This window comes from Mustelus asterias, chromosome 1 (assembly GCF_964213995.1).
Source record: "Mustelus asterias chromosome 1, sMusAst1.hap1.1, whole genome shotgun sequence".
NCBI classification, from domain to species: domain Eukaryota; kingdom Metazoa; phylum Chordata; class Chondrichthyes; order Carcharhiniformes; family Triakidae; genus Mustelus; species Mustelus asterias.
In genome coordinates, this window is record NC_135801.1 from 10,951,361 (window position 1) to 10,975,505 (window position 24,145).

At 46.3% G+C, this 24,145-nt stretch overlaps 1 protein-coding gene across 2 annotated transcripts in view; it reads left to right on the forward strand.

The window, feature by feature from the left end:
* fam13a (family with sequence similarity 13 member A) overlaps positions 1-24,145 on the forward strand; it is a 229,421-nt gene that overhangs the window by 53,606 nt on the left and 151,670 nt on the right. For both annotated transcript variants that reach the window (XM_078209062.1, XM_078209072.1), the window contains exon 5: positions 14,748-14,895. In XM_078209062.1, coding sequence (XP_078065188.1) covers positions 14,748-14,895 — 148 coding nt within the window. The remainder of the gene's footprint in view (positions 1-14,747; positions 14,896-24,145) is intronic.

The window sequence follows — 24,145 nt, forward strand, 5'->3', positions numbered from 1 at the left end:
CACAGAAGCTCAACACACAGTCTTATGCACACACTTTCTCTCACACACACTCAGGCACTAGGTTAAAGTCCAACAGGCTTATTTGGAATCACAAGCTTTCGGAGCACTGCTTCTTCATCACCTGATGAAGGAGCAGTGCTCCGAAAGCTCGTGATTCCAAATAAACCTGTTGGACTTTAACCTGGTGTTGTGAGACTTCTTACTGTGCCCACCCCAGTCCAAGGCCGGCATCTCCACATCATCACTCAGACACTGACACATATATAGACATACTCGCTCCCTCTTGCACACACACGCTCTCACTCTCACATAAACACACTCACAGAAACTTACACACATACAGGCGCGCGCACACACACTCCCACTCCCACACACTCTATCATAGAAACTTACACGTATACACACACACACATATACACACACACATTTTCAAAAGAGAAGTAGATACAAGCATTTTGAGTAGTATTGGGGGAATAAATGAAGTGAGTGGAAGGGGCTGGCACAGACTTGATGGACCGAGTGGCCTCTTTCAATGTGGTACATTCTCTTTAAAGATCTGCTCAGCTTATGGAAGTAGGTGATCCTGATTATAACTATCGCTTTGTACATTCCCTTGCTGTGACACCTTTCAGCTTAATGATCTGAACACCCTTGGCATCACTAAGTGTTGCACATAGATGCGAAACGTGAGGGGATACAATTGCTACACCCTTGGGTCACCCTATTGTCCTGGGTAGATATAGAGCAGTCTGAGTCAACTCCTACTATATTGATCCACTCGGGCGGCTTATTGAAGGGACTGGTATCACGGACACCACAAAGATGTCAAATGGCTGACTGACAATTTGTAACATGTGGCTCTCAAATAACATGAAAGTAAGGTGAATGAAAATCACCTTGACCAAGTGGATTGAAAGGAAAAACAAAAAATGCCAGAAAAACTGGTGGTCAGTAAACATGGAGCTCTCTAGAAACCAATCATTGATTGGGCGCTCGATAAAGTGTCCCACAAAAGACTAATGAATAAGGTGGAGGGAAGGGGGGAGTCAGGCAGCATGAACATAGCCAAGCTGGTCTCAAAATGGAAAGCGGAGAGCGGGGATAAAAGGCAGTTCAGTAGCAGAAGGCGAGAAGAGGTGTTCTACATGGGTCAGTCCTGGGACCACTGCTGTTCACAATTTGCCTTAAAGATTTGAACTTTGGGATCAATAATTTCTAAATTTGTGCATGACACCAAATTGGTCAAAGAGTCAACACTGAGAATCATAGAATCCCTGCAGTGCAGAAGGAGGCCATTCAGCCCATCGAGTCTGCACTGGCCACAATCTCACCCAGGCCCTTTTCTTGTAACCCACATACTGGACCATGAGAGGAAACCAGAGCACCCGGAGGAAACCCACGCCGACACAGGGAGAATGTGCAGACTCCACACACAAAGTGACCCAAGCCAGGAATCAAACCTGGGTCCCTGGCACTGTGAGGCAGCAGTGCTAACCACTGTGCAGAAGGGCTGTAACAAATTACAGGAGGACATTAATGAATTTACAGAATGAAGAAATAGTTGGTGAATGAAGTTCCACACTGTGAGGTAGTATATTTTGGTAGGACAAGTCGGAAGGTGCCGGGCTGGGCGGGGTAGAGGAACAAAGGGATCTCAGGAGTTCAAATGCATCATTCACTAACCGTTGTGCCACAGGTTAGCAAGGCCATAAAAAAAAACAAGCACTGGATTTTATTTCTAAAGGGACAGAATTGAAAAGAAAGTTATGCTAAACCTACATTCCTGGTTGACATTATAAGGAGGATATAGAGAGACATTGGAGAGGATACAGAGATCTACAAGGATCAGACCAGAAATATGTGGGTGTGTAAATGTCGGGTAGGATTGACAAGCTGGGTCTCTCTTGAAAAAGGAAGGCTGATGTGTGATCTCAGAGAGGTCTTTGTCATTATGAAAGGTTTTGATGGCATGGATACAGGGAGAATGTTTCCTCTTGTGGGGAAGAGCGTAACCAAAGGCCAACAATATAAGATGGTCACCAAGAAATCCAATAGGGAATTCAGAAGAAAGTTCTTCACCCAAAGAGTGATAAAAGCAAAATATTGCATATGGGCAGTACGGTGGCACAGTGGTTAACACTGCTGCCTCACAGCGCAAGGGAACGGATTTGACTCCCAGCTTGGGTCACTGTCTCTGTGGAGTTTGCATGTTCTCCCCGTGACTCCATGGGTTTCCTCCGAGTGCTCCAGTTTCCTCCCACAATCCAAAAGATGTGCTGGTTAGGTGCATTGGTCATGCTAAATTCTCTCTCCGGCGACGAGGGGATTTTCACAGTAACTTCATTGCAGTGTTAATGTAAGCCTACTTGTGACACTAATAAATAAACTTTAAAAAAAGGATGCTGGAATCTGAAACAAAAACAGAAAACGCTGGAAAATCTCAACATTTACACATTCTGGTCTCTTAATGGAGCCATTAACACCATTCCAAACCTTTATCATCTCCATTTCCATTCTTTGTCTTTTTGTCTATGCCATCCCTGTCAATCACAGCCCCCCACCCCACCAGCACCCTAACAGTATAAATCTCATCCAATTTTCCTTGTCTTTAGCTCTGATGAAGGGCCATCTAGACTCGAAACGTTGGCCCTCTTCTCTTCACAGGTGCTGTCAGACCTGCTGAGATCTTCCAGTATTTTCTGTCTTTGTATTGAACTTAGAATGTGGCACTCTTTGTAACCACTGGGGCTGGTTGGAGCAAATAGCACAGAATAATTTAAGGGAAACTCAGATGACCACGTGGGGCAGAAGAGAATGGAGGGCTACAATGGTGGAGTGAGATTAGAAGAAATGAGGGGGGGACTTGAGTAGTGTATAAAGATCGGCATGGACTGTTTGGGCCAAATGGCCTGTCTCTGTGCCATATCAGAGAATCCTACAGTGCAGAAGGAGGTCATTCAGCCCATCGAGTCTGTACTGACCACAATCCCACCCAGGCCCCATCCCCATAACCCCATGCATTTACCCTAGCTACTCCCCCTGACACTAAGGTGCAATTTAGAATGGCCAATCCATCTAACCCTGCACATTTTTGGACTGTGGCAGGAAACCAGAGCACCCGGAGGAAACGCAGATACATGGAGAATGTGCAAACACCACACAGACAGTGACTCAAGCTGGGAATTGTACCCGGCTGCTTGGCACTGTGAGGCAGCAATGCTAACCACTGAGCCACCGTGCCACCCTATATCCAGTGTGATTGTATGATGGAATTCGGCAGGACTATGTCCCGGGATTCATCCTGCTGACATGCTATTAATAAACATATGGAAAGGTTAACGGCCACAATTTTATGGCCATTCACACCGACGGGATTTTCCCATCCCGCTGCAGTGAACGGAGATTCGGCTGGGCACCAAATTCTCTGACCTTGTTGCAGCGGGAGCGTGGCGTGAACGGCCGGTAAGATCGCGCCCTACATTTTCAGAATCTTATACACTTGCCTGATGATGCCAATCTGAGCAGGAGTCTGAGTAACTTGAGAAGTTTAAGGTGTTGCCCATTGTCTGGGCAGCAAAAGCAGGAATGGCAAACGGGTTTTCACATGAGTAAGTGCAAGAAATCAGGATTTGGAATCAGAGTCAAACAGGTTGGACACACTGGGTGTGTCAAACAAAGTGACAAAACGAGAATTGAATCTATCAACCATTCATTGAAAGCAACCCATTCACATCGGCTAGTTATCGAATCAGATGTTGGAATGCAACTGCAGGCATTGAATTCCAAGTTGAAGTGTTATGCACAGTGAGGCTACATGATAAGTTTTTTTATTCATTCGTGGGACATGGGCGTTGCTGGCTGGCCAGCATTTAAGGGGCGGCACGGTAGCACAGTTGTTAGCACTGCTGCTTCACAGCTCCAGGGTCCCGGGTTCGATTCCCGGCTCGGGTCACTGTCTGTGTGGAGTTTGCACATTCTCCTCGTGTCTGCGTGGGTTTCCTCCGGGTGCTCCGGTTTCCTCCCACAGTCCAAAGATGTGCGGGTTAGGTTGATTGGCCAGGTTAAAAATTGTCCCTGAGATGCGTAGTTAGAGGGATTAGTGGGTAAATATGTGGGGGTAGGGCCTGGGTGGGATTGTGGTCGGTGCAGACTCGATGGGCTGAATGGCCTCCTTCTGCACTGTAGGGTTTCTATGATTTCTATGATTTCTATTGCCCATCCCTAGTTGCCTTTGGAGGGCTATTGAGAATCAACCACATTGCTGTGCCTCTGGAGTCATATGTAGGCCAGACCAGGTAAAGATGGCAGATTTCCTTCCCTAAAGAGCGTTAGTGAACCAGATGGGTTTTCCCGACAATCAACAATGGTTTCATGGTCATGGTTAGGCATTTCATTCCAGGTTTGTTTTAATTGAATTCAAATTTCACCATCTGCCGTGGTGGGATTTGAACCCTGGTGGTCCCCAGAACTGAGCAGCTTGCTAGACCATTTCAGAGGTAGCTGAGAGTCAACCACATTGCTGTGGCTCTGGAGTTATATGTAGGCCAGATGTATTAGAGCGTTAGCGAACCAGATGGGTTTTTTCGACAATGGTTTCATGGTCATCAGTAGATTCTTAATTCCAGATTTTTAAAATTGAATTCAATTTCCACCACCTGCTGTGGCGGGATTCGAATCCTCAGTACATTCGCAGAGTTTTTAGATGAATAGTCCTGTGATAATACCACTAGGCCATCACCTCCCCTGAACGGCTTTGAGTATCCTCCTCTGTACAGGGGGTTATGAAGTGGGAGGGATTTTGAGGCAAATGGTTCATTTCAGTGCTGAGGTCCCTAGGATGAAAAACTTAGAAAAAAGTGAACCTTGGAAAGATCAAAGTTTTGATATTCAGCATACGTGGAAATGTAAGCAGGGTTTTCAAGTATAACTGTTATCAGGAGAGAGTACAGAGCACAAAATTGATAAGCGGAAGATTAAAAGATTCCCCTCCGGAATAGTTAATAAAGAGGTATAAGTGGGTGGGGAAGGTAGATAAGTGTCTTGTTAAGAAGGAGATGAAAGGTTATAATGATAAGTACAAAAGAGTTTATCAAATGCTGTTTTTGACTTGTTGAAACCATGAAGCACTATGACCCTGAAATTTAGGAAGCGGGGATGGTGGTTGTCTCCGATTTTCCACTGGATTTTGTTGGATCTTCCGGCGGGATGGGGTGGGGGTGGGTAGGCTGGTGGCATGCGGACTCTGCCGTTCAGGACCAGCAGGTAGGAAACTGGGAGAAATCCCCCTGAATCCAAGAGGAAGTGAAATTGATGGCAATCTAATTGTGTGTTTCTTAACGTGTGCCTCATAGCCCCGGAATTAACGCGGCACAGTTAATGACTTTCGAAGAAGAGAGAGAAATGGTGCTCTGAAACTTTGACCTGAGTTGGGCACTTCCCTCAGGACACAGCACAAGAAACCGGAGCCCATGGTACAGGAAATAATAATGAATCTGCTGAAAGAGCAGAATTTGTATGGTGGACGCTTTTACCTTGTTCCACTTTTCTTAATTCCCAACTGGGGGGAGGAAAGTGCGGTTTCAATAGTTCGAAGTAAAGAATAACGTTTTATGTGACAAAAGATTATTGAGTGACTGTTTGGTCATTCACGGACTACCGTGACCTTCACCACCCGCCCCTAAATCCACCACCCATAACAACAACTGTGTGTGCATGTGTGCATGCACGCGTGTGTGCACGTGTGTGTGCGCGTGCATGTGTGCATGTGCGGGTGTGTGCACGCACGCAAGTGTGCGAGAGTGTGCGCGCGTGCGAGTGTGTGTGAGTGTGCACGCGCACGAGTGTGAACATGCGGGAGTGTGCGCGCGCACGAGTGTGAACATGCGGGAGTGTGCGCGCGCATGAGTGTGCGGGAGTGTGCGCGTGCGCAAGTGTGCGTACGCGGGAGTGTGCGCGCGACTGTGCATGAGTGCGCGAGTGTGCGTGTATACGCGTGCGCATGTGTACGTGTGCGTGCATGTGTGTGTGCGTGTATACGCGTGTGCATGTGTGCACGTGTGCGTGCGTGGGTACGTGTGCGTGCGCGCGCTGCGTGTGCACGGGTGCATGTGCGTGTGCATGCACACGTTTGCGTGCACGCACGTGTGTGCATAAACACGTGCACGTGTGCGCGCCTGCGTATGTGTGCGCGTGCCTGCATGCGTGTGTGTGCGTGTGCACATTTGCGCATGTGTATGCACGCGCATTTGCGTGTGTGTACGCGCCTATGTCTGCATGTGTGCACGCGCTCCTGTGTGCATATGCACGCGTGTGTGTACATGCACGCGTGTGTATGTACGTGTGCATGTGTGCGCACGCACGCGTGTGTACGTACATGTGCATGTGTGCGCACGCATGCCTGTGTGTGCATCGTGTGTGCATTTGTGTGCACGCATGCTTGTGTGTGTGTGCTTGTGCGTATACATACGTACATGCATGCATACATGTGTGTGTGTGTGGAGGCTGCAAAAGTCACTATATGAATGCAATTTATCCATTTCCTTGTTTGCCAAAAGCCACCGACAAGGGGAACCGAAACAGTCACCACCAGAAGGATGGATTCAGTTTTGATCTCCCTCCCCATCCCCTGTACTGAGTTACTAACCTCAGCATCACGATATGGAGTCACCTCACCCCTGCTTCTGAAAATGGAGACGGGCAGTCATCTTAAGTTGAAGGCTGATTGCATTTTAACACAATTCAATACTCTACACTTTGATCACATATAGAGCACTGTGCACATTTCTGGCATTCAGATTATGAAAAGGATACAGAGGCACTGGAGGTGGTGCAAAAAAAAATTTCTTAAATTCATGGCGGATCTGAGAGAATATACTTATCATGAAAGGCTGCACAGGCTGGGGCTTTTCTCAAGAAAAGAGAAGGCAGAAGGGGTGACCAAACAAAGAGCTTTGATTTTTGGAAGGGCTTTTATAGAGCAGTTAAGGAGAAGACATTTTCACTTGTGAGGGAGACCAAAACTAAAGCTTGTGACTCTTAAGAGAGTCACAAATAAACCTGATAATGGAATCAGGAGAAAAAGTGATGGGAATGTGGGACTGGAAGGAATGGTTGAGGTGAAAAGTGAAGACATGTTTAAGTGAACACACAAGGAGACAGGGATAAGAGGCTAGGCTGATAGAGTTGGATGACGAGAATTGAGAGGAGGCAAATGTGGAGCATAAACACCGACATAGACTAGATGGGCCGAATGGTGGATTCTCTGCTGTTTTGGTCAGTATTATTTTTCATTTATGGCCTCAAAGTGTATCAAATAGACACCTGTCTTAAATGTTTGAAAAGAGGGATTGAACTGTCAGTATTGCTGAGTCTCACATGTGAATCCCTATTATTGAAGTGCTTCATAAAGATCTCCAAATGCTGAAATATTGTATTGAAAGAATTGTTGCTGAGAGGGCTAATGAATATTTCTGGAACCTAAGTCTCTGGTGACGCTTTCGGAATCAGAAACATGCCAAGGAGAATGAGTAAACTGTCAGAAATACTCGTGGGAATCATTTTGTGATGGTTTTGGGTCTCTCTTGAATTCTGAGTCAGAAGGTTGTGGGTTCAAACCCCAATCCAGCACTTAATCTGCGGGAGCACTACATCGTCAGAGGTGACATTAGTTCTATCCTCTCAGATATAAAAGATTCTACGCTATGCAGAAATCAGGGGAGCTCTCCTTGGTGTCCTGGTCACTCTTTATCCATCAAATTACATCATTAAAATTGTTGTTTCTTTAGTCATGTGCAGAATTGCTTTTTTCGGCTACTTATTGTGCACAGATTGGCTGCTTTGTTTTCCTACTTTACAACAGTGCCTACACTTCAAATACTTCATTGGCTGTAAAGTGTTTTGGGAGGTCCAGGAAGGTTGTGAAAGGTGGTTTCTGTCTTCTTTCCAATAAACCTTTTAGTAATAACTATTTTAATCAAAGGCCTCATAAAAATTCAAATAAAAGATGTGTGTTGGTGTTTCTGTGTCAATGAACATCTCCATAATAGTATCGAAAGGCTATTCTTCAGAGTTCGGTTTAGGTGCATTGGCCATGCTAAATCACCCCTTAATGTCCCGGGATGTGTAGGTTAGAGAGATTAATGGGGTAAATATGTGGGATTACAATGATAGGGCCCAGTTCATAGAATCATAGAATCCTACAGTGCAGAAGAAGGCTATTCGGCTCATAGAGTCTGTACCGACCACAATCCCACCCAGCCCCTATCCCCATAACCCCATGCAATTACCCTAGCTAACCACCCTGACATTAAGGGGTAATTTAGCATAGCCCATCCACCTAATCCGCACACCTTTGAACTGTGGAAGGAAACTGGAGCATCCGGAGGAAACCCACGCAGACACAGGGAGAATGTGTAAACTCCACACAGACAGTGACCTAAATTGGGTGCAGACTCGATGGGCCGAGTGGCCTCCTTCTGCACCATCGGGATTCTATGATTCTACACAGCCAGCTGCTACTAAACACAACCGTGGCTGTCGAACTGGTAAAATCCGGAGCACCTCCCAAATCTGCGACCTCCACCACCTCGAAGGATGTGGGCAGCAGACGCATGCAAATACCATCACTTGCAAGTTCCCCTCCAAGCCACACACCATCTTGACTTGGAGATATATCGCCTTCACTTCCTTCACTGTCGCCGGGTCAAAATCCTGGAACTCCCTCCCTGACTACACTGTGGGTGTACCTACAGCACATGGATTGCAGCAACTCAGGAAGGCAGCTCACCACCACTTTCTCAAGGGGCAGTTAGGGATGGGCGATCAGTGCTGGCCTGGCCAGTGATGTCCACCTCCTGTGAAGAAATTTTAAATAACATTTACAGAAGACAATTGTATAAAATCTAATCTGGTCAGAAGCAGGTTTATAATAGAGGCTCTGAAAAGCACTGTAATAACTCGAGGTGATGCAATGTGCAATTGGCAAACTTAAGAATCATTTACAACTATATACACAACAGCACAACTATATAAACCTACTCCCGGCCACGCCCTGACTCCATCTGCTGATGACCAGCCCGGGGGAGGGGGGGGGGATGCGTACCGTCGCTCCTGATCGACTACAGTTCACGCGCTCATGCTCCATTGGCTCCGACCTAGTCACGTGCCCCCCCCCCCCGAAAGGTTCGTCTCTTAAAGGGGCCACGCCCACAACTGTGAGAATCGATAACAATCAGGGAAAATGGACATTAACCTTATAGTTTACCCTCCAGCTCAGAGCTCCGTCATTTGCCTCAGTGAGGCACCTTGTCAGAAGCAGGCCCTCGCTGAATTTACCCTACCGTGTTTTTCTGGGTTATTTTACTGTCCTCTTTTTAAATTGCGAAAAAACTTTAGTCTCATCTGTCTGCCTCCCAATGGGGACCCTCCTCTGCTCCCCAGGACCCCCCCCCCCCCCCCCGGGACCCTCCCGGACCACAAACCTCCCCAACTGAGGTACAAATCGTCATGGTGATGGAGATAAAGCCTAGTTCTATTTCTGAATATTTCATTAATCATTTCACTTATTGAGAGAATAATTGATTGTATTTAGTCTAAAACCTCTCTGCCTGTTTAATAATAAAATCCATTCCCTCGATATTAGCCACAGTATTTTGCTGTTGTTCACTCTGCTCCATGGGATAAAAGCAATTTGCAGTCGGGAGATTTTGCATCGCATTTTAAGTTGGTAATATTCACCTTTTCATTTTGGGGCAATGCAACAGGGTATAATGTCTAAATAAACCAAAAGAGAAAATGCTGGAAAATCTCAGCAGGTCTGGCAGCAACTGTGAGGAGAGAAAAGAGCTGACGTTTCGAGTCCAGCCGACCCTTTGTCAAAGCTAAAAGGCAGAGAAAGTGGGAGATATTTATACTGCAGGGGGAGGGATTGAGAGATGAGTCATAGCCACAGAATCCAGGGGAAAGGCTGCTAATGGCAGCGCATAGAGAGAATAGGAGGTGTGAATGGCCAAACGGCAGAGAAGCTAAAGTCAGAGGATAAGCTGTGACAGATCATAGAATCATACAGTACAGAAAGAGGCCATTCGGCCCATCAAGTCTGCACCGACCACAATCCCACCCAGGCCCTACCCCCATATCCCTACATATTTACCCGCTAATCCCTCTAACCTACGCATCTCAGGACACTAAGGGCAAGTTTTAGCATGGCCAATCAACCTAACCCGCACATCTTTGGACTGTGGGAGGAAACCGGAGCACCCGGAGAAAACCCACGCAGACACAAGGAGAATGTGCAAACTCCACACAGACAGTGACCCGAGCCGGGAATCGAACCCAGGTCCCTGGAGCTGTGAAGCAGCAGTGCTAACCACTGTGCTACCGTGCCGCCGTGCAGATGAAGATGTGGGGGGCGGGGCAGGGGGAGGTGGGAATGGATGGCAGTGAAGGAAAATTTAGAAACAGGGGGAAAGGGGAAGCAAAGGGGGTGAAAAGGTAAGGAAAGAGGGGATAAAGTAGGGGGAAAGAGTGCGGGGGGGAAGAAAAATGAAGAAAAACAATAAAGAAATAAAAGGCAGAGAACAGTAAAAAAATTAAATAAAATGAAAACAAAGAGGTCGAGGTGGGGTCGAGCAAATCATCTGAAGTTGTTGGATTTGATGTTGAGAGCGGAAGGCTGTAAAGTGGTGAGCCGGAAGATGAGCTGCTGTTCCTCCAGTTTGGGTTGAGCTTCACTGGAACAGGGTATAATGTCTGCTGCATCAGAACGTTAGATGCAGGCTTCCTCATAATGCATTAGCCAGGCTGACTTCATTTGTCTCATCCAATTTATCTTCGGTGTGTCAGAACAGGAGATGGTCAATTTGAGCACCTACTCAAACAAAGCACATCCCTGGAGATGTTTATCAAGCTTTGTTTTTCAGCCAGCCATCCAGATGACTTCCGATGGATGTTTGCTCCTTCACATTGTGCAAGTCGCGGTTTGCTGCCTGACTAGAGGGGCTAAAGGGAGGCGATGGCCCAGTGGTATTATCGCCAGACTATTAATCCAGAAACTCAGCTAATGTTCTGGGGACCCGGGTTCGAATCCAGCGACAGCAGATGGTGGAATTTGAATTCAATAAAAATATCTGGAATTAAGAATCGACTGATGACCATGAAACCATTGTCGGAAAAACCCATCTGCTTTACTAATGTCCCATAGGGAAGGAAATCTGTCGTCTTTACCTGGTCTGGCCTAGCATAATATAGGACCCCACGCACCCCAGACATACTCACCCTACCATACATATTCTTCCATAAATAAAAGCAAATTACTGCGGATGCTGGCATCTGAAACCAAAAGAGAAAATGCTGGAAAATCTCAGCAGGTCTGGCAGCATCTGTAAGGAGAGAAAAGAGCTGACGTTTCGAGTCCAGATGACCCTTTGTCAAAGCTTTGTCAGCTCTTTTCTCTCCTTACAGATACATAATTCTTCCGTCAAGAAAAAGAACACGCAGCAACCGACTCAAGAACAGCTTCTTCCCTGCTGCCATCAGACTTTTGAATGAGCCTACCTCGCACTAAGTTGATCTTTCTCTACACCCTAGCTATGACTGTAACACTACATTCTGCACTCTCTCCTCCTCTGTGAACGGCACGCTTTGTCTGTATAGCGCGCAAAAAACAATGCTGCTCACTGTATCCCTGTATATGTGACAAGTAATAAATCAAATCAAAATGTGGCTCCGGAGCCACAGCAATATGATTGACTCTCTACTGCCTCTGAAATGGTCTAGCAAGCCGCTCAAGGGCAACTAGGGATGTGCAATAAATACTGGCCAGCCAGCGACGCCCATGTTCCACGAATGAATAATAAAATAAAAAAATCTGGAAGCAGCGAAATGCAACTTTTCATTCCAAGGGAAGGAAGGTCTACATTCATGAAGCGCCTTTCTCGACCTCAGAATGGCACTTAACAGCTTCATCATTGTAATTTAGGAATGACAGCAGCCAATTTGCATACAGCAAGCTCCCGCAAACTTCAGTGTGATAATGACCCAGTCATCTGTTCTTTGTTTGTGATGTTGATAAGGGATGAGTATTAGTCGGGTACTGAGGATATCTTCCCCTTGCTGTTTTTCCAAATAAGCCCAAGATATCTTTTCTGTCTGTGTGAGAGGGACCTGGGTTAACAGCTGGAAAGCTACAGCATCGCTCGCATTTATTTTTTCGCATGGTGGCACAGTGGTTAACATTGCTGCCTCACAGTGCCAGGGACCCGGGTTCGATTCTGGCCTCGGGTCATTGTCTGTGTGGGGTTTGCACGTTCTCCCTGTGTCTGTGTGGGTTTCCTCCGGGTGCTCCGTTTCCTCCCACAGTCCAAAGATGTGTGGGTTAGGTTGATTGGCCATGCTAAATTGACTCTAGTGTCAGGGGATTAGCGGGCTAAATATGTGGGGTTATGGGAATAGGGCTTGGATAGGATTGTGGTTGGTGCCGACTCGATGGGCTGAATGGCCTCCTTCTGCATTGTAGGGATTCGATGATTCTAAATATAGCATCTTTCATAAACTAGGGCGTGATGGTAATGTGACTGAACTCGTGACCCTGAAGCCCAGGCTAATGATCTGGAGACATGGGTTCAAATCCCACCCTGGCAGCTTGTGGAATTTAAACTCAGCTGATAAAGTCTTGGAATATAAAGCTGGTCTCGGTAATGGTGACCACGGCAACCATCATTGATTGTTGTAAAAGCCCATCTGCTTCAGTCAAGGAAGGAAATCTGTCACCCTTACCTGATCTGGCCTACATGTGACTCCAGAGCCACAGCAATGTGGTTGACTCTTAACTGCCCTCTGCCACTCAGTTCAAGATCAAGACCAATTAAGGATGGGCAACAGATGTGGGCACAGCCGGCGACACCCACATCCCATGAAAGGGTATAGAGAAAAAAAACCTCAGAACATCTAAAAGTACTTTGCTGTTGATGTATACTTCATCACTGTGGGACACAGTTGCGTTGTGGTATTGTCACCGGACTAGTAATCCAGAGACTCAGGGTAATGCTCTGGGGACCCGGGTTCGAATCCCACCACGGCAGCGGACAAAATTTGAATTCAATAAAAGTCTGATGATGACTATGAAACAATTGTTGGTTCACTAATGTCCTTCAGGGAAGGAAATCTGCCACCCTTACCTGGTGTGACTCCAAACCCATAGCAATGTGCCACTCAGTCCAAGGGCAGGTTGCTAACGATATCCTATCCCCATAATCCCACATACTTCCCATGGCTAACCCCCTAACCCGCAAACCTTGGGACACTAAGGGGCAATTTAGCATGGCCAGTCCACCTATCCTGCACATCTTTGGACTGTGGGAGGAAACTAGAGCATCCAGAGGAAACCCATGCAGACACGGGGAGAATGTGCGGACTCCACACAATCACCCAATGCCGGAATTGAACCTGGATCCCTGGCGCTGTGAGGCAGTAGTGCTGACCACTGTGAGATCCTCAAATCCCTCCAAGGCCTCGCTCCACCCTAACTCTGTGACCTATCCCAACTCCAGAAACTCTGAGAACCCAGCGCTCCTCCAGTTCCACTGTATTGTGCTTCACTCACAGACATGCAGCCCAACCATTGGCAACTGTGCCTTGGGCTACCTGGACACTAAGCTGTGGAATCCCTTCCCTCGACCTCTCATAGAATTATAGAAACCCTACAGTGCAGAAAGAGGCCATTTGGCCCATCGAGTCTGCATCAACCACAATCCCACCCAGGCCCTACCCCCATATCCCTACATATTTACCCGCTAATCCCTCTAACCTATGCATCTCAGGACACTAAGGGGCAATTTTAGCATGGCCTATCAACCTAACCCGCACATCTTTGGACTGTGGGAGGAAACCGGAGGAAACCCACGCAGACACGAGGAGAATGTGCAAACTCCACACAGACAGTGACCCAAGTCGGGAATCGAACCCAGGTCCCTGGAGCTGTGAAGCAGCAGTGCTAACCACTGTGCCACCATGCTGCCCCAACCCACCTCTCTTCCTCCGTCTCTGTCTCCAAGGCAAACTTTAAAACCTACATCTTTGACGCCGTTTTTGGTCGCCCATCCAGAGTGGTGCCAGTTTTTGTCCGGTTATTGTCCTGTGAAGCATTTTGGGATGTGTTAGTATGTTAATAACAGGGTATAAATGCAAGTTGTCCTGTTGCTTTATAATTAAGGGGCTGTATGGAACCAGTCGTTGGGGCTCCATCATCTATACACAGCATCACGAGCAGAAAATGCTCAGCTGTTTTACAGGGATGAGTTTGTGGGAAAGGTTTTTTTTGGTAGATAGCCTTTGCTTGGTGACAGCAGTTGTCATGGCAATGGCAGGGTCTTGTGATCGAATCACATGATTTAAACTGAAGTGTTATTGTGGTGTGATGGAGCTGCAGTGGGATAGGCACTGCTGGCGCTAGCAAGATACCATAGCTTGGATACAGAGAGAGAGAGAGAGATGCAGTTACCGTAACCATTCAGGAAACATGAGTATTCCGATAAATGAATAATTTAATTAACTATGTGCATTACTTCAAATGTCATATTGCAATTAGCGCTTCAAAATGAGCCGAGAAATGGATCTGTAAACGTGGCGATGATCGTCATCCACAAAGGGAGAAATGTGTCAGCTCAATTAACCGGTTAGTTTGGAGAAGCGTTGTGCGGATAAGCGACATTCTGTTCTTTATTGTAACTTCTCTTTTTCCCACCTGGCAGCGTCTCCCCTGGCTTTGAAGGAATCAGGGAACAGAATATTTCCAACAAGCTGATGGCCACCTTGCTGGAGAACTATGACATCTTCTTCGAGAATGTAGATGAAGTGGAGGCCCCACCTGAAGTCCAAAGCAGAGTTATAACTGTGCAGGTGAGTACAATTGATCCTGGTCCGAGATGAAGACAGACTTGATCGAAGGTTATGCTGACAGGGCGAGATAAATTTCGGTGGGAGGAGGCTGGGGTGGGACACTGACGCAGATGGGGAGGCCTAGTGGTATTATCTATCAATCCAGAAACTCAGCAAATGTTCTGGGGACCCGGGTTCGAATCCCGCCATGGCAGCTGGTGGAATTTGAATTCAATAAAAAATATCTGGAATTAAGAATCTACTGATGACCATGAAACCATTGCCGATTGCCGGAAAACCCCATCTGGTTCACTAATGTTCTTTAAGGAAGAAAATCTGCCGTCCTTACTTGGTCTGGCCTACATGTGACTCCAGATCCGCAGCAATGTGGTTGACTCTTAGCTGCCCTCTGAACAAGGGAAACTCAGGATGGGCAATAAATGCTGGCCAGCTAGCGATGCCCAGGTCCCATGAGTGAATTTTAAAAATGGACAAAATGGCCTGTTTCTATGACATACGAGTGCATGGAACCAGTTCTAACTCTGTCATCTGAACACAGCTGTACATGCAGAAGAGGTTGGGCTGTTTTACACGGATGCGTTTGAGGGAATAATGTACTCTGAGGTTTCGTCAGTCTTTGATGCTGACAACAGTTGTCATGGCAAAACATGACATTTCACTGAGAGTGCAGTAAAGTCCAAAGAAAGATTGATGGAAATGGCCCCGCATCTCCTGTTATACTAGGTGCCCAGCACAAAGAGATCTGAGATTGGTGCTCGTGTGGCAGAGTGGCTGTTGACGCTACATCTTAACCTTAGGATTAATATGGTAAAGATCCCCTTCTTGCTAATGGTGGGGATCCTTGGGTTCTTACTGAGTGTTTGGCCAGAGTCAAAGATGCCCCAAAATTGGCAGCGAGCTGTGATTCTGAATCTGTGAGGCCAATGGAGTTGGTTTGTGTGGGAAATAAGGCCTCCTTAGCGCATTGGAGGATGGTCTTCAGAGGATAGCTTTAAGGCTCATTGGCTGTGGTAGAGTGGGGAGGGGACTTTGCATGGTAGCTGGATGCACTGTAGTTGGCCCAAGAAAATGAGGAAGAGTTTTACGGTGGGAGTTTAGGGCCTTGCTTGCGCTGAAACTGTAAAATCCCGTCCAAATTGAACAGACCTTTCCATGGTCCACCCCTCACCCGCTCCGTTTCCCATGGCGGGTGGGGTGGTAAAATTCCAGCCTTAAAGTTTATTTATTAGTCACAAGTAGGCTTGCATTAACAGAGCAATGAAGTTACTGTGAAAATCCCCTCGTCGCCACACTCCGGCACCTGTTCGGGTACACTAAGGGAAGATTTAGCATGGCCAATGCACCTAACCAGCACATCTTTCAGACTGTGAGAGGAAACCGGAGCACCTGGAGGAAACCCACGCAGACACGGGGAGAACATGCAGACTCCGCACAGACAGTGGCCCAAGCTGGGAATCGAACCCGGGTCCCTGGGGCTGTGAGGCAGCAGTGCTAACCACTGTGCCACCCATCAGATTGGTGTCAGAGCATGGGATTCCATGTTCTGGCTGGGATGGATCCGGGCGGCACCTGCTTCCTTGCCTTACCCATGATGGAGATGGCAGCATTGTGGGTTGGACCCACCTTTGGGCAGAGAATTCAGGAAGAAGAAGAATGAGAGAGAAGAGTACTCAGGTGCCATGAAGGATAGGGCAGTTGCCTGTTTGGCTAAGCTATTGGGAATTGGCACACTCAAGAGAAGCTAACTGGAGAATCCATGCTCTACTGAGCAACTTTAAAAAGGAGAGAGAGACAGAGTTTTAAGGAAGGAATCGGGGCTGAGCCAGTCTATCCAATCTCTCTTCATAACTAAAACTCTCCAGCCCAGGCAGCATCCTGGTAACTCTCCTCTGCACCCTTCCAATACTATCACATTCTTTCTATAATGTGGACACCATAACTGCAAACTACTCTAGGTGTGGCCTAACCAATGTTTTATACGGTTCCAACATAACCTTCCTGCTCTCAAACTCTATGCCTCGACTAACAACAGTGTAAGGGAAAAGTTTCTTCCTGTCTATCTATGCCCCTCATAATTTTATAGATTTCAATCATGTCCATCACCCTGTCCATCACACCTGCCCCCCCCCCCCCCCCCCCCCCCCCGGTGGAGAGATCAATGACCAGGGGGCATAGATTTAAGGTAACGGGCAGGAGGTTTAGAGGGGATGTGAGGAAAAATGTTTTTACCCAGAGGATGGTGGGAGTCCAGAACTCACTGCCTGAAAGGGTGGTGGAGGTAAAACTCATTATATTAAAGAAGTTTTTTTTATTCATTCATGGGATGTGGACATTGCTGGCTGGGCCAGCATTTATTGCCCATCCCTAGTTTCCCTTGAACTGAATGGCTTGCTAGGCCATTTCAGAGGGCAGTTGAGAGTCAACCACATTGCTGTGGCTCTGCAGTCACATGTAGGCCAGACCAGGTAAGGATGGCAGATTTCCTTCCCTAAAGGATATTAGTGAACCAGATGAGTTTTTCCGACAATGATTTCATGGTCATCAGTAGATTCTTAATTCCAGATATTTTTTATTGAATTCAAATTTCATTACCTACTGTGGCTGGATTCGAACCTGGGTCCCAGAACATTAGCTGAATTTCTGGATTAATAAGTCTAGTGATAATACCACAAGGCCATTGCCTTGTGGTATCATCACTAGACTTATTAATCCAGAGTAAGGAGGTGTGGGATAGAGGGAAAGTTGGCCAATTGGATAGGTAACTGGCTGTCTGATCGAAGACAGAGGGTGGTGGTGGATGGAAAATTTTCGGACTGGAGGCAGGTTGCTAGCGGAGTGCCGCAGGGATCGGTGCTTGGTCCTCTGCTCTTTGTGATTTTTATTAATGACTTAGAGGAGGGGGCTGAAGGGTGGATCAGTAAATTTGCTGATGACACCAAGATTGGTGGAGTAGTGGATGAGGTGGAGGGGTGTTGTAGGCTGCAAAGAGACATGGATAGGATGCAAAGCTGGGCTGAAAAATGGCAAATGGAGTTTAACCCTGATAAATGTGAGGTGATTCATTTTGGTAGGACTAATTTAAATGTGGATTACAGGGTCAAAGGTAGGGTTCTGAAGACTGTGGAGGAACAGAGAGATCTTGGGGTCCATATCCACAGATCTCTAAAGGTTGCCACTCAAGTGGATAGAGCTGTGAAGAAGGCATATAGTGTGTTAGCTTTTATTAACAGGGGGTTGGAGTTTAAGAGCCGTGGGGTTATGCTGCAACTGTACAGGACCTTGGTGAGACCGCATTTGGAATATTGCGTGCAGTTCTGGTCACCTCACTATAAGAAGGATGTGGAAGCGCTGGAAAGAGTGCAGAGGAGATTTACCAGGATGCTGCCTGGTTTGGAGTGTCGGTCTTATGAGGAAAGGTTGAGGGAGCTGGGGCTGTTCTCTCTGGAGCGGAGGAGATTGAGGGGAGACTTAATAGAGGTTTATAAAATGATGAAGGGGATAGATCGAGTGAACGTTCAAAGACTATTTCCTCGAGTGGATGGAGCTATTACAAGGGGGCATAACTATAGGGTTCATGGTGGGAGATATAGGAAGGATATCAGAGGTAGGTTCTTCACGCAGAGAGTGGTTGGGGTGTGGAATGGACTGCCTGCAGTGATAGTGGAGTCAGACACTTTAGGAACATTTAAGCGGTTATTGGATAGGCACATGGAGCACACCAGGATGGTAGGGAGTGGGATAGCTTGATCTTGGTTTCAGATGAAGGTCGGCACAACATCGTGGGCCGAAGGGCCTGTTCTGTGCTGTACTGTTCTATGTTCTATGTTCTATGTTAAGTATTTAGATGTTCACTTGCGATTCCAAGGCTTACAAAGCTATGAGTCATGTGCTGGGAAATGGGATTAGTTGGGAATAATTGAGTGGTTAGTCTCTGAACGGTGCAGATGGAATGGGCTGAAGAGCCTTTTTCGGTGCTGTAGACCTCTGTGTCAATGACTCTATGATTTGTCCCGGGGACAGTATAAGTCAGCAAGCAAACAGGTGATGGATCAGTGGGACCCAGTGTAAGATCGGATGCAGGCAGTCAAATTTTGGATGAGCTCATTTTTACAGAGGCCAGCCAAAGAGCTTTGCAATAATAAAATCTGGAGGATGGAAATGTGAACTAAAAAAGTCATTAAAAATATTTAATGACAACTGGAGAGACTTACCTCAGCGTAAATGCTCTTGAATACTGACCAACTGTGATACAGAAAGTTCTAGCTGTCAGTTGACGTGGGTATTTAAATGGTGGATGGGGGGAGCGGGCGTTGAGGGTTACAAGGTAACCTGACATCCAAAATGTCATAGGGTCAATGGAAGGCAATTCTCAGGAGAGTTGATTTTTTGGATGGGCTCCTTCTTCCAGTAAAAAGAAGATTGAGAGGTGATCTGTAAATTTGTGAAGGAGATTTGTCGGGTCATAGAATCGAATCATAGAATCCCTACAGTGCAGGAAGAGGCCATTCGACCCATTCGAGCCTGCACCGACAATCCCACCCAGGCCCTATCCCCGTAACCCCACATTTACCCTGCTAGTCCCCCTGACTCTAAGGAGCAATTTAGCATGGTCATTGTACCTAACCCACACATCTTTGGACTGTGGGAGGAAACCGGAGCACGCGGAGGAAACCCACGCAGACACAGGGAGAATGTGCAAACTCCGCACAGACAGTGACCCGAGGCCGGAATCAAACCAGGGTCCCTGGCGCTGTGAGGCAGCAGTGCTAACCACTGTGCCACCGTGCCGTCCATAAATGGCCGATGCAGAGAAAATGTTTCCACTTGTGGGGGAATCCAAGACTAGGGGTCATAAATATAAGATAAATCCGAAACTCAGGAAGTTCTTTGTCACCCAGCGAATGTGGGAAGTATGGGTCTTGCTACCGCATGGAGTAGCTTGGTCAAATAGTGGAGATGTGGGCCAGAATTTTCCAACCATTCACACCGCGAGCTTTTCCCATCCCGCTGCAGTGAATGGAGTTTTGGTTTGTCGCCAAATTCTCCATCCTTGCTGCAGTGGGAGCGTGGCGTGAATGGGCAGTAAGATTGCGCTCGTTGTTGAGTTATAGGAGGGTGAAAGGAACTGGAGGTCTTGTGTTGTAGTGGGAAGCATCCTTGCCTCTGAACCATAGCTCCACGTTCAAGTCCCACCCTAGGCCTCGAGGGCTAAGGAGTGTGTGTTCGTAATCTGGCCAAACGAGTTAAGTATCAACTTGCAAATCCTTCCAACACATGCCAGTGATAAGCTGTAAGAGTGGACGATATTCCTGGTCAGCCATGTGATGGAAAGAATGTTGGAGCCTCAACCATCACTAGCTATAGGTCCAGGCTGCAATGTGCCTGTTGCCACAGCAACTTGGACTCCTTTAGAGAACTAGAACAGATTGCTACCAGTGAGAATGGAATAGAAGATTATGCTGAAAGGGTTAGGGTGGGAGGAAGTGTGTGTGGATCATAGATACCAGCCAGTAGGACCAAGTAGCCTACTGCTAACTTGTAAATTTTATGTAATGTTTACAATGCCCAAAGAAAACTCCAAAAAGCTACACTTTGTTCTTCAAAATGCCGATATTCACAGGGCTCTAACACACCTTGTGCTTCTGTTGCATAATCCCTCTTCAGGCTGGCAGAGCTTAGATATAACATAAAAGCCTCAGCGGGACAGATTTGCATCTTTAATGCACATCGTAAAGGTTGACCTGTTTCTGAAAAAGCTCCCACGAAAGTTTTTATACGTGGCACAGTTTGAGATACAATTAATAGTGCAGTCCTGGAATTTTAACAAATAGAGCAACTGGCTGGATACCAAGTGGCGTGGCAGTCAACATAAGAACTGGATGGAATTTATTTATCACCAGCGCACAGAGGCTGCAAGGAAGTGGACCCATGGGATGGATTTGTCTTTGCGTATGGTGGCACATAGTTGGCGAAGGTGTTTTATGATCTACGCAGTTTAAATAAAAGCTGTACTTGTTCAAAACAAGATGTACATTCCCACAGATTGGATGCACTTCTGGTTTCTGACTGATTAGATTTTTGAGGCAACTTATCAGTTAAGGGCAGTGTAATACCTTTTGCAGATAAAATGCCTTTTTTGACTGGGGGAAAAGTTGACTAACACACAAAAGCATTTCTTTCAGAAGAAAACTTTGATGCCAAAGATGTTATCATTGAATTTTACACTGCAGATTGAGGCCCTTAAGCCCATCGTGACTGCCACCTCTTTGAAAGAATTGTTAAAGAATTAGTTCCACTGCCCTGTTCCCAATCCATAACCCTGCAGTTTAATTTTCATCTTTCTAAGTATTTATCCAATTCCCTTTTGAAAGTTACTGTTGAGTCTGCTTCCACTGTCCTATCAGGCAGCGCACTCCAGATCATAACAACTTGCAGCATTGAAAAGAATTCTTATCTACCCTTTGGTCCCTTTGCCAAATATTGTTCCTCTCACCTGCAGAATAGTTTCCAGTTATTTATTCTCTGGAAACCATTCATAATTCTGAACATGTCTATTACATCTCCGCCCTCTGTCCTAGAAAGAACAATCCTAGCCCCCTCTAGTCTTAGATACATGGATGTTTACAGCACAAATGTAGGCTATTCTGCCCATTGTATCCATGCTGGTCAACAAAGATCTGACTGCTCTAATCTCATTTTCCAGCACTTAGCCCATAGGCCTGGAGGTTACGGCAGTGCAAGTCTCTCCAGTGTTATTGGTTAAAATTCAGGTGCCCGTGCTTTGTCATGGTAGGGTTTGTCTTTTGAAGGGTAACATTCCGTTTTAATGTTTACTTTAGTACCCTGCATATTAATTAAAGCAGCTGGAATCAAGATGCCCTGTTCAAGGTCAGATTCAAATGGACAACATGAGGAAAGACATAAACAACAGACAGAACTGCAATTGCCTCGATCCTTTAAATAAAATACATCCCAAAATAGACTCTCTCAGATTGCTAAAATTCTCTTGACTCATTTCCAATCTGTAGGGGCCACGTGCTTTGACTTAAAATAACCTGTTTAATGTACACCTGTACAGCTTAATCAAGTTGACGCAGTTATTCTGACGTCACCTGTTCACCTTGGTAATGGGTCCTTTAAAGAAAAAATATATAGATCTGTGTACGTCTCCAATTCTAACCACTTGTACATTCAGATTTCCTTCACTTCACTGTTGGTGCCAGTGTCTTCAGCTGCATTTGCATCAAGCTCTGGAATTCCCTCCCTGAACCTCTCCACCTCTCTACCTCTCTCTCTCTCCTTGTCCACCTTTAAGATGCTCCTTAAAACCATCCTATTTGACCAAGCTTTTGGTCACCTGTGCTAATATCTCCTTATGTGGTCCATTGTTAATGTCTATCTATGCACAAGTGTAAGTTGTTTTGAATGTTGTTGTTGATGGTGGTCCAACATATTCAGTGATGGTGGCCCTGATTGGAAAGAGAATCAGTGGAGATGGCTGATGACATAGAAACTAGAGGCAGGAGTAGGCCATTCAGCCCTTCCAGCCTGCTCCGCCATTCATTTTGATCATGGTTGATCATCGAATTCAATATCCTGATCCTCCCTTCCCCCCCCCCTATATCCCTTGATCCCTTTAGCCCCAAGAGCTATGTCTAATTTCTTCTTGAAATCAGGCAATGTTTTGACCTCAAATACATATGGTGGCCATGAATTCCACATATTCACCACCCTTTGAGTGAAGAAATTTCTCCTCAAATCAGTCTTAAAAGGTTTACCCCTTATCCTCAAACTATGACCCTTAGTTCTGGATTCCCCCACCATCGGGAACGTTCTTTCTGAATCTACCCTGTCTAACCCTGTTAGAATTTTATAAGATCAATCCAAGAGATGGAAACTTACCTGCACATTTCAATCTCCCTGGACATGACTGGACACGACTGTCCATGTTTCCAATCTCATCATTTCCTCTTCAGAAGATCTACTGGGACTCAACCTGCTTGACCAATTGTCTTACACTTGCAGTTCTCCAGTCCCCTGTATCCAAGGAGCGTTGGAAAATGATGGCCAGTGCCACTGCCATTTTCACCCTTATTTCCCTTGCTATCCTTGGATACATCTCACTCAGTCCTAGTAATTTATTGAGGACAGCCAAACTTTTTAATATTTCTTTCTAATATCATTATTTTTCAGCCCATTCAGTGTCTCAACTATTTCTTCATTCAATCCGACTTTGGCAACATCTTCTTCCATGTTCAAGTTAGATGCAAAGTACTCACTTAGTGTCTCAGCCATGTTCTGTATCCTCTGGCTGCTTGTACTAAAATTTACTTGCACCTTAATTGTCTCTACTATAAGCCCCATGTCTATGGGAGACCGTTGGATTTCCTTTTATGTTGGCTGCCAATCTCTTCTCATACTCTCCCTTTGCTGCTCTTACTTCTTGTTTCACTTCTTCTCTGAACCTTCTATTACTATCCCAGTCCACATTAGGCTGATTAAAGTCCCCCCAGTTTATGGGCGGCATGGTGGTTGGTACTGCTGCCTCACAGCGCCAAGGACCCGGGTTCAATTCTGGCCTCGGGTGACTGTCTGTGTGGAGCTTGCACGTTCTCCCTGTGCCCGCGCGGGTTTCCCCCGGGTGCTCCGGTTTCCTCCCACAGTCCGAAAGACATGCTGGTTAGGTCGATTGGCCATGCTAAATTGCCCCTTAGCATCAGGGGGATGAGCAGGCTAAATACGTGGAGTTATGGCGGTAGGCCTGGGTGGGACTGTCTTCGCTGTAGGCTTGATGAGCCTTTGTCTGCACTGTAGGAATTCTGTGAAATACCCTAGAGATTTTGCATCTCTGTCTGATTTTCTTGCAAACTTATCCCTTGGCATCATTCCATTAATTAGAAGCCTGTAGGATAGATCCAGCCATACAATGGCGCCTCTATTGTTATAAATCCCTCTTCTTTCTTTACCTGATCACTGTGCTATCGTAGAAACTTGACATGTATTGATGGACACGATTGTTCTATAAGCCACAGTGATCCCAGTGCCAATGGACCTTCTTCTCTCTTAGCAAAACCCTGTATAATTTTGAACATATCTACCAAATCGCCCCTGAACCTTCCTCTAAGGTGAAGAATCGCAGTTTCACTCGTCTTTCCACTCATTTTTCTATTCATTCTTGGTACCGACGTAGTCAGTCGGTAACGCATCATTGTGAGTGTCGGCTTTGTGTGAGGTAATGATGGTAAAAGGC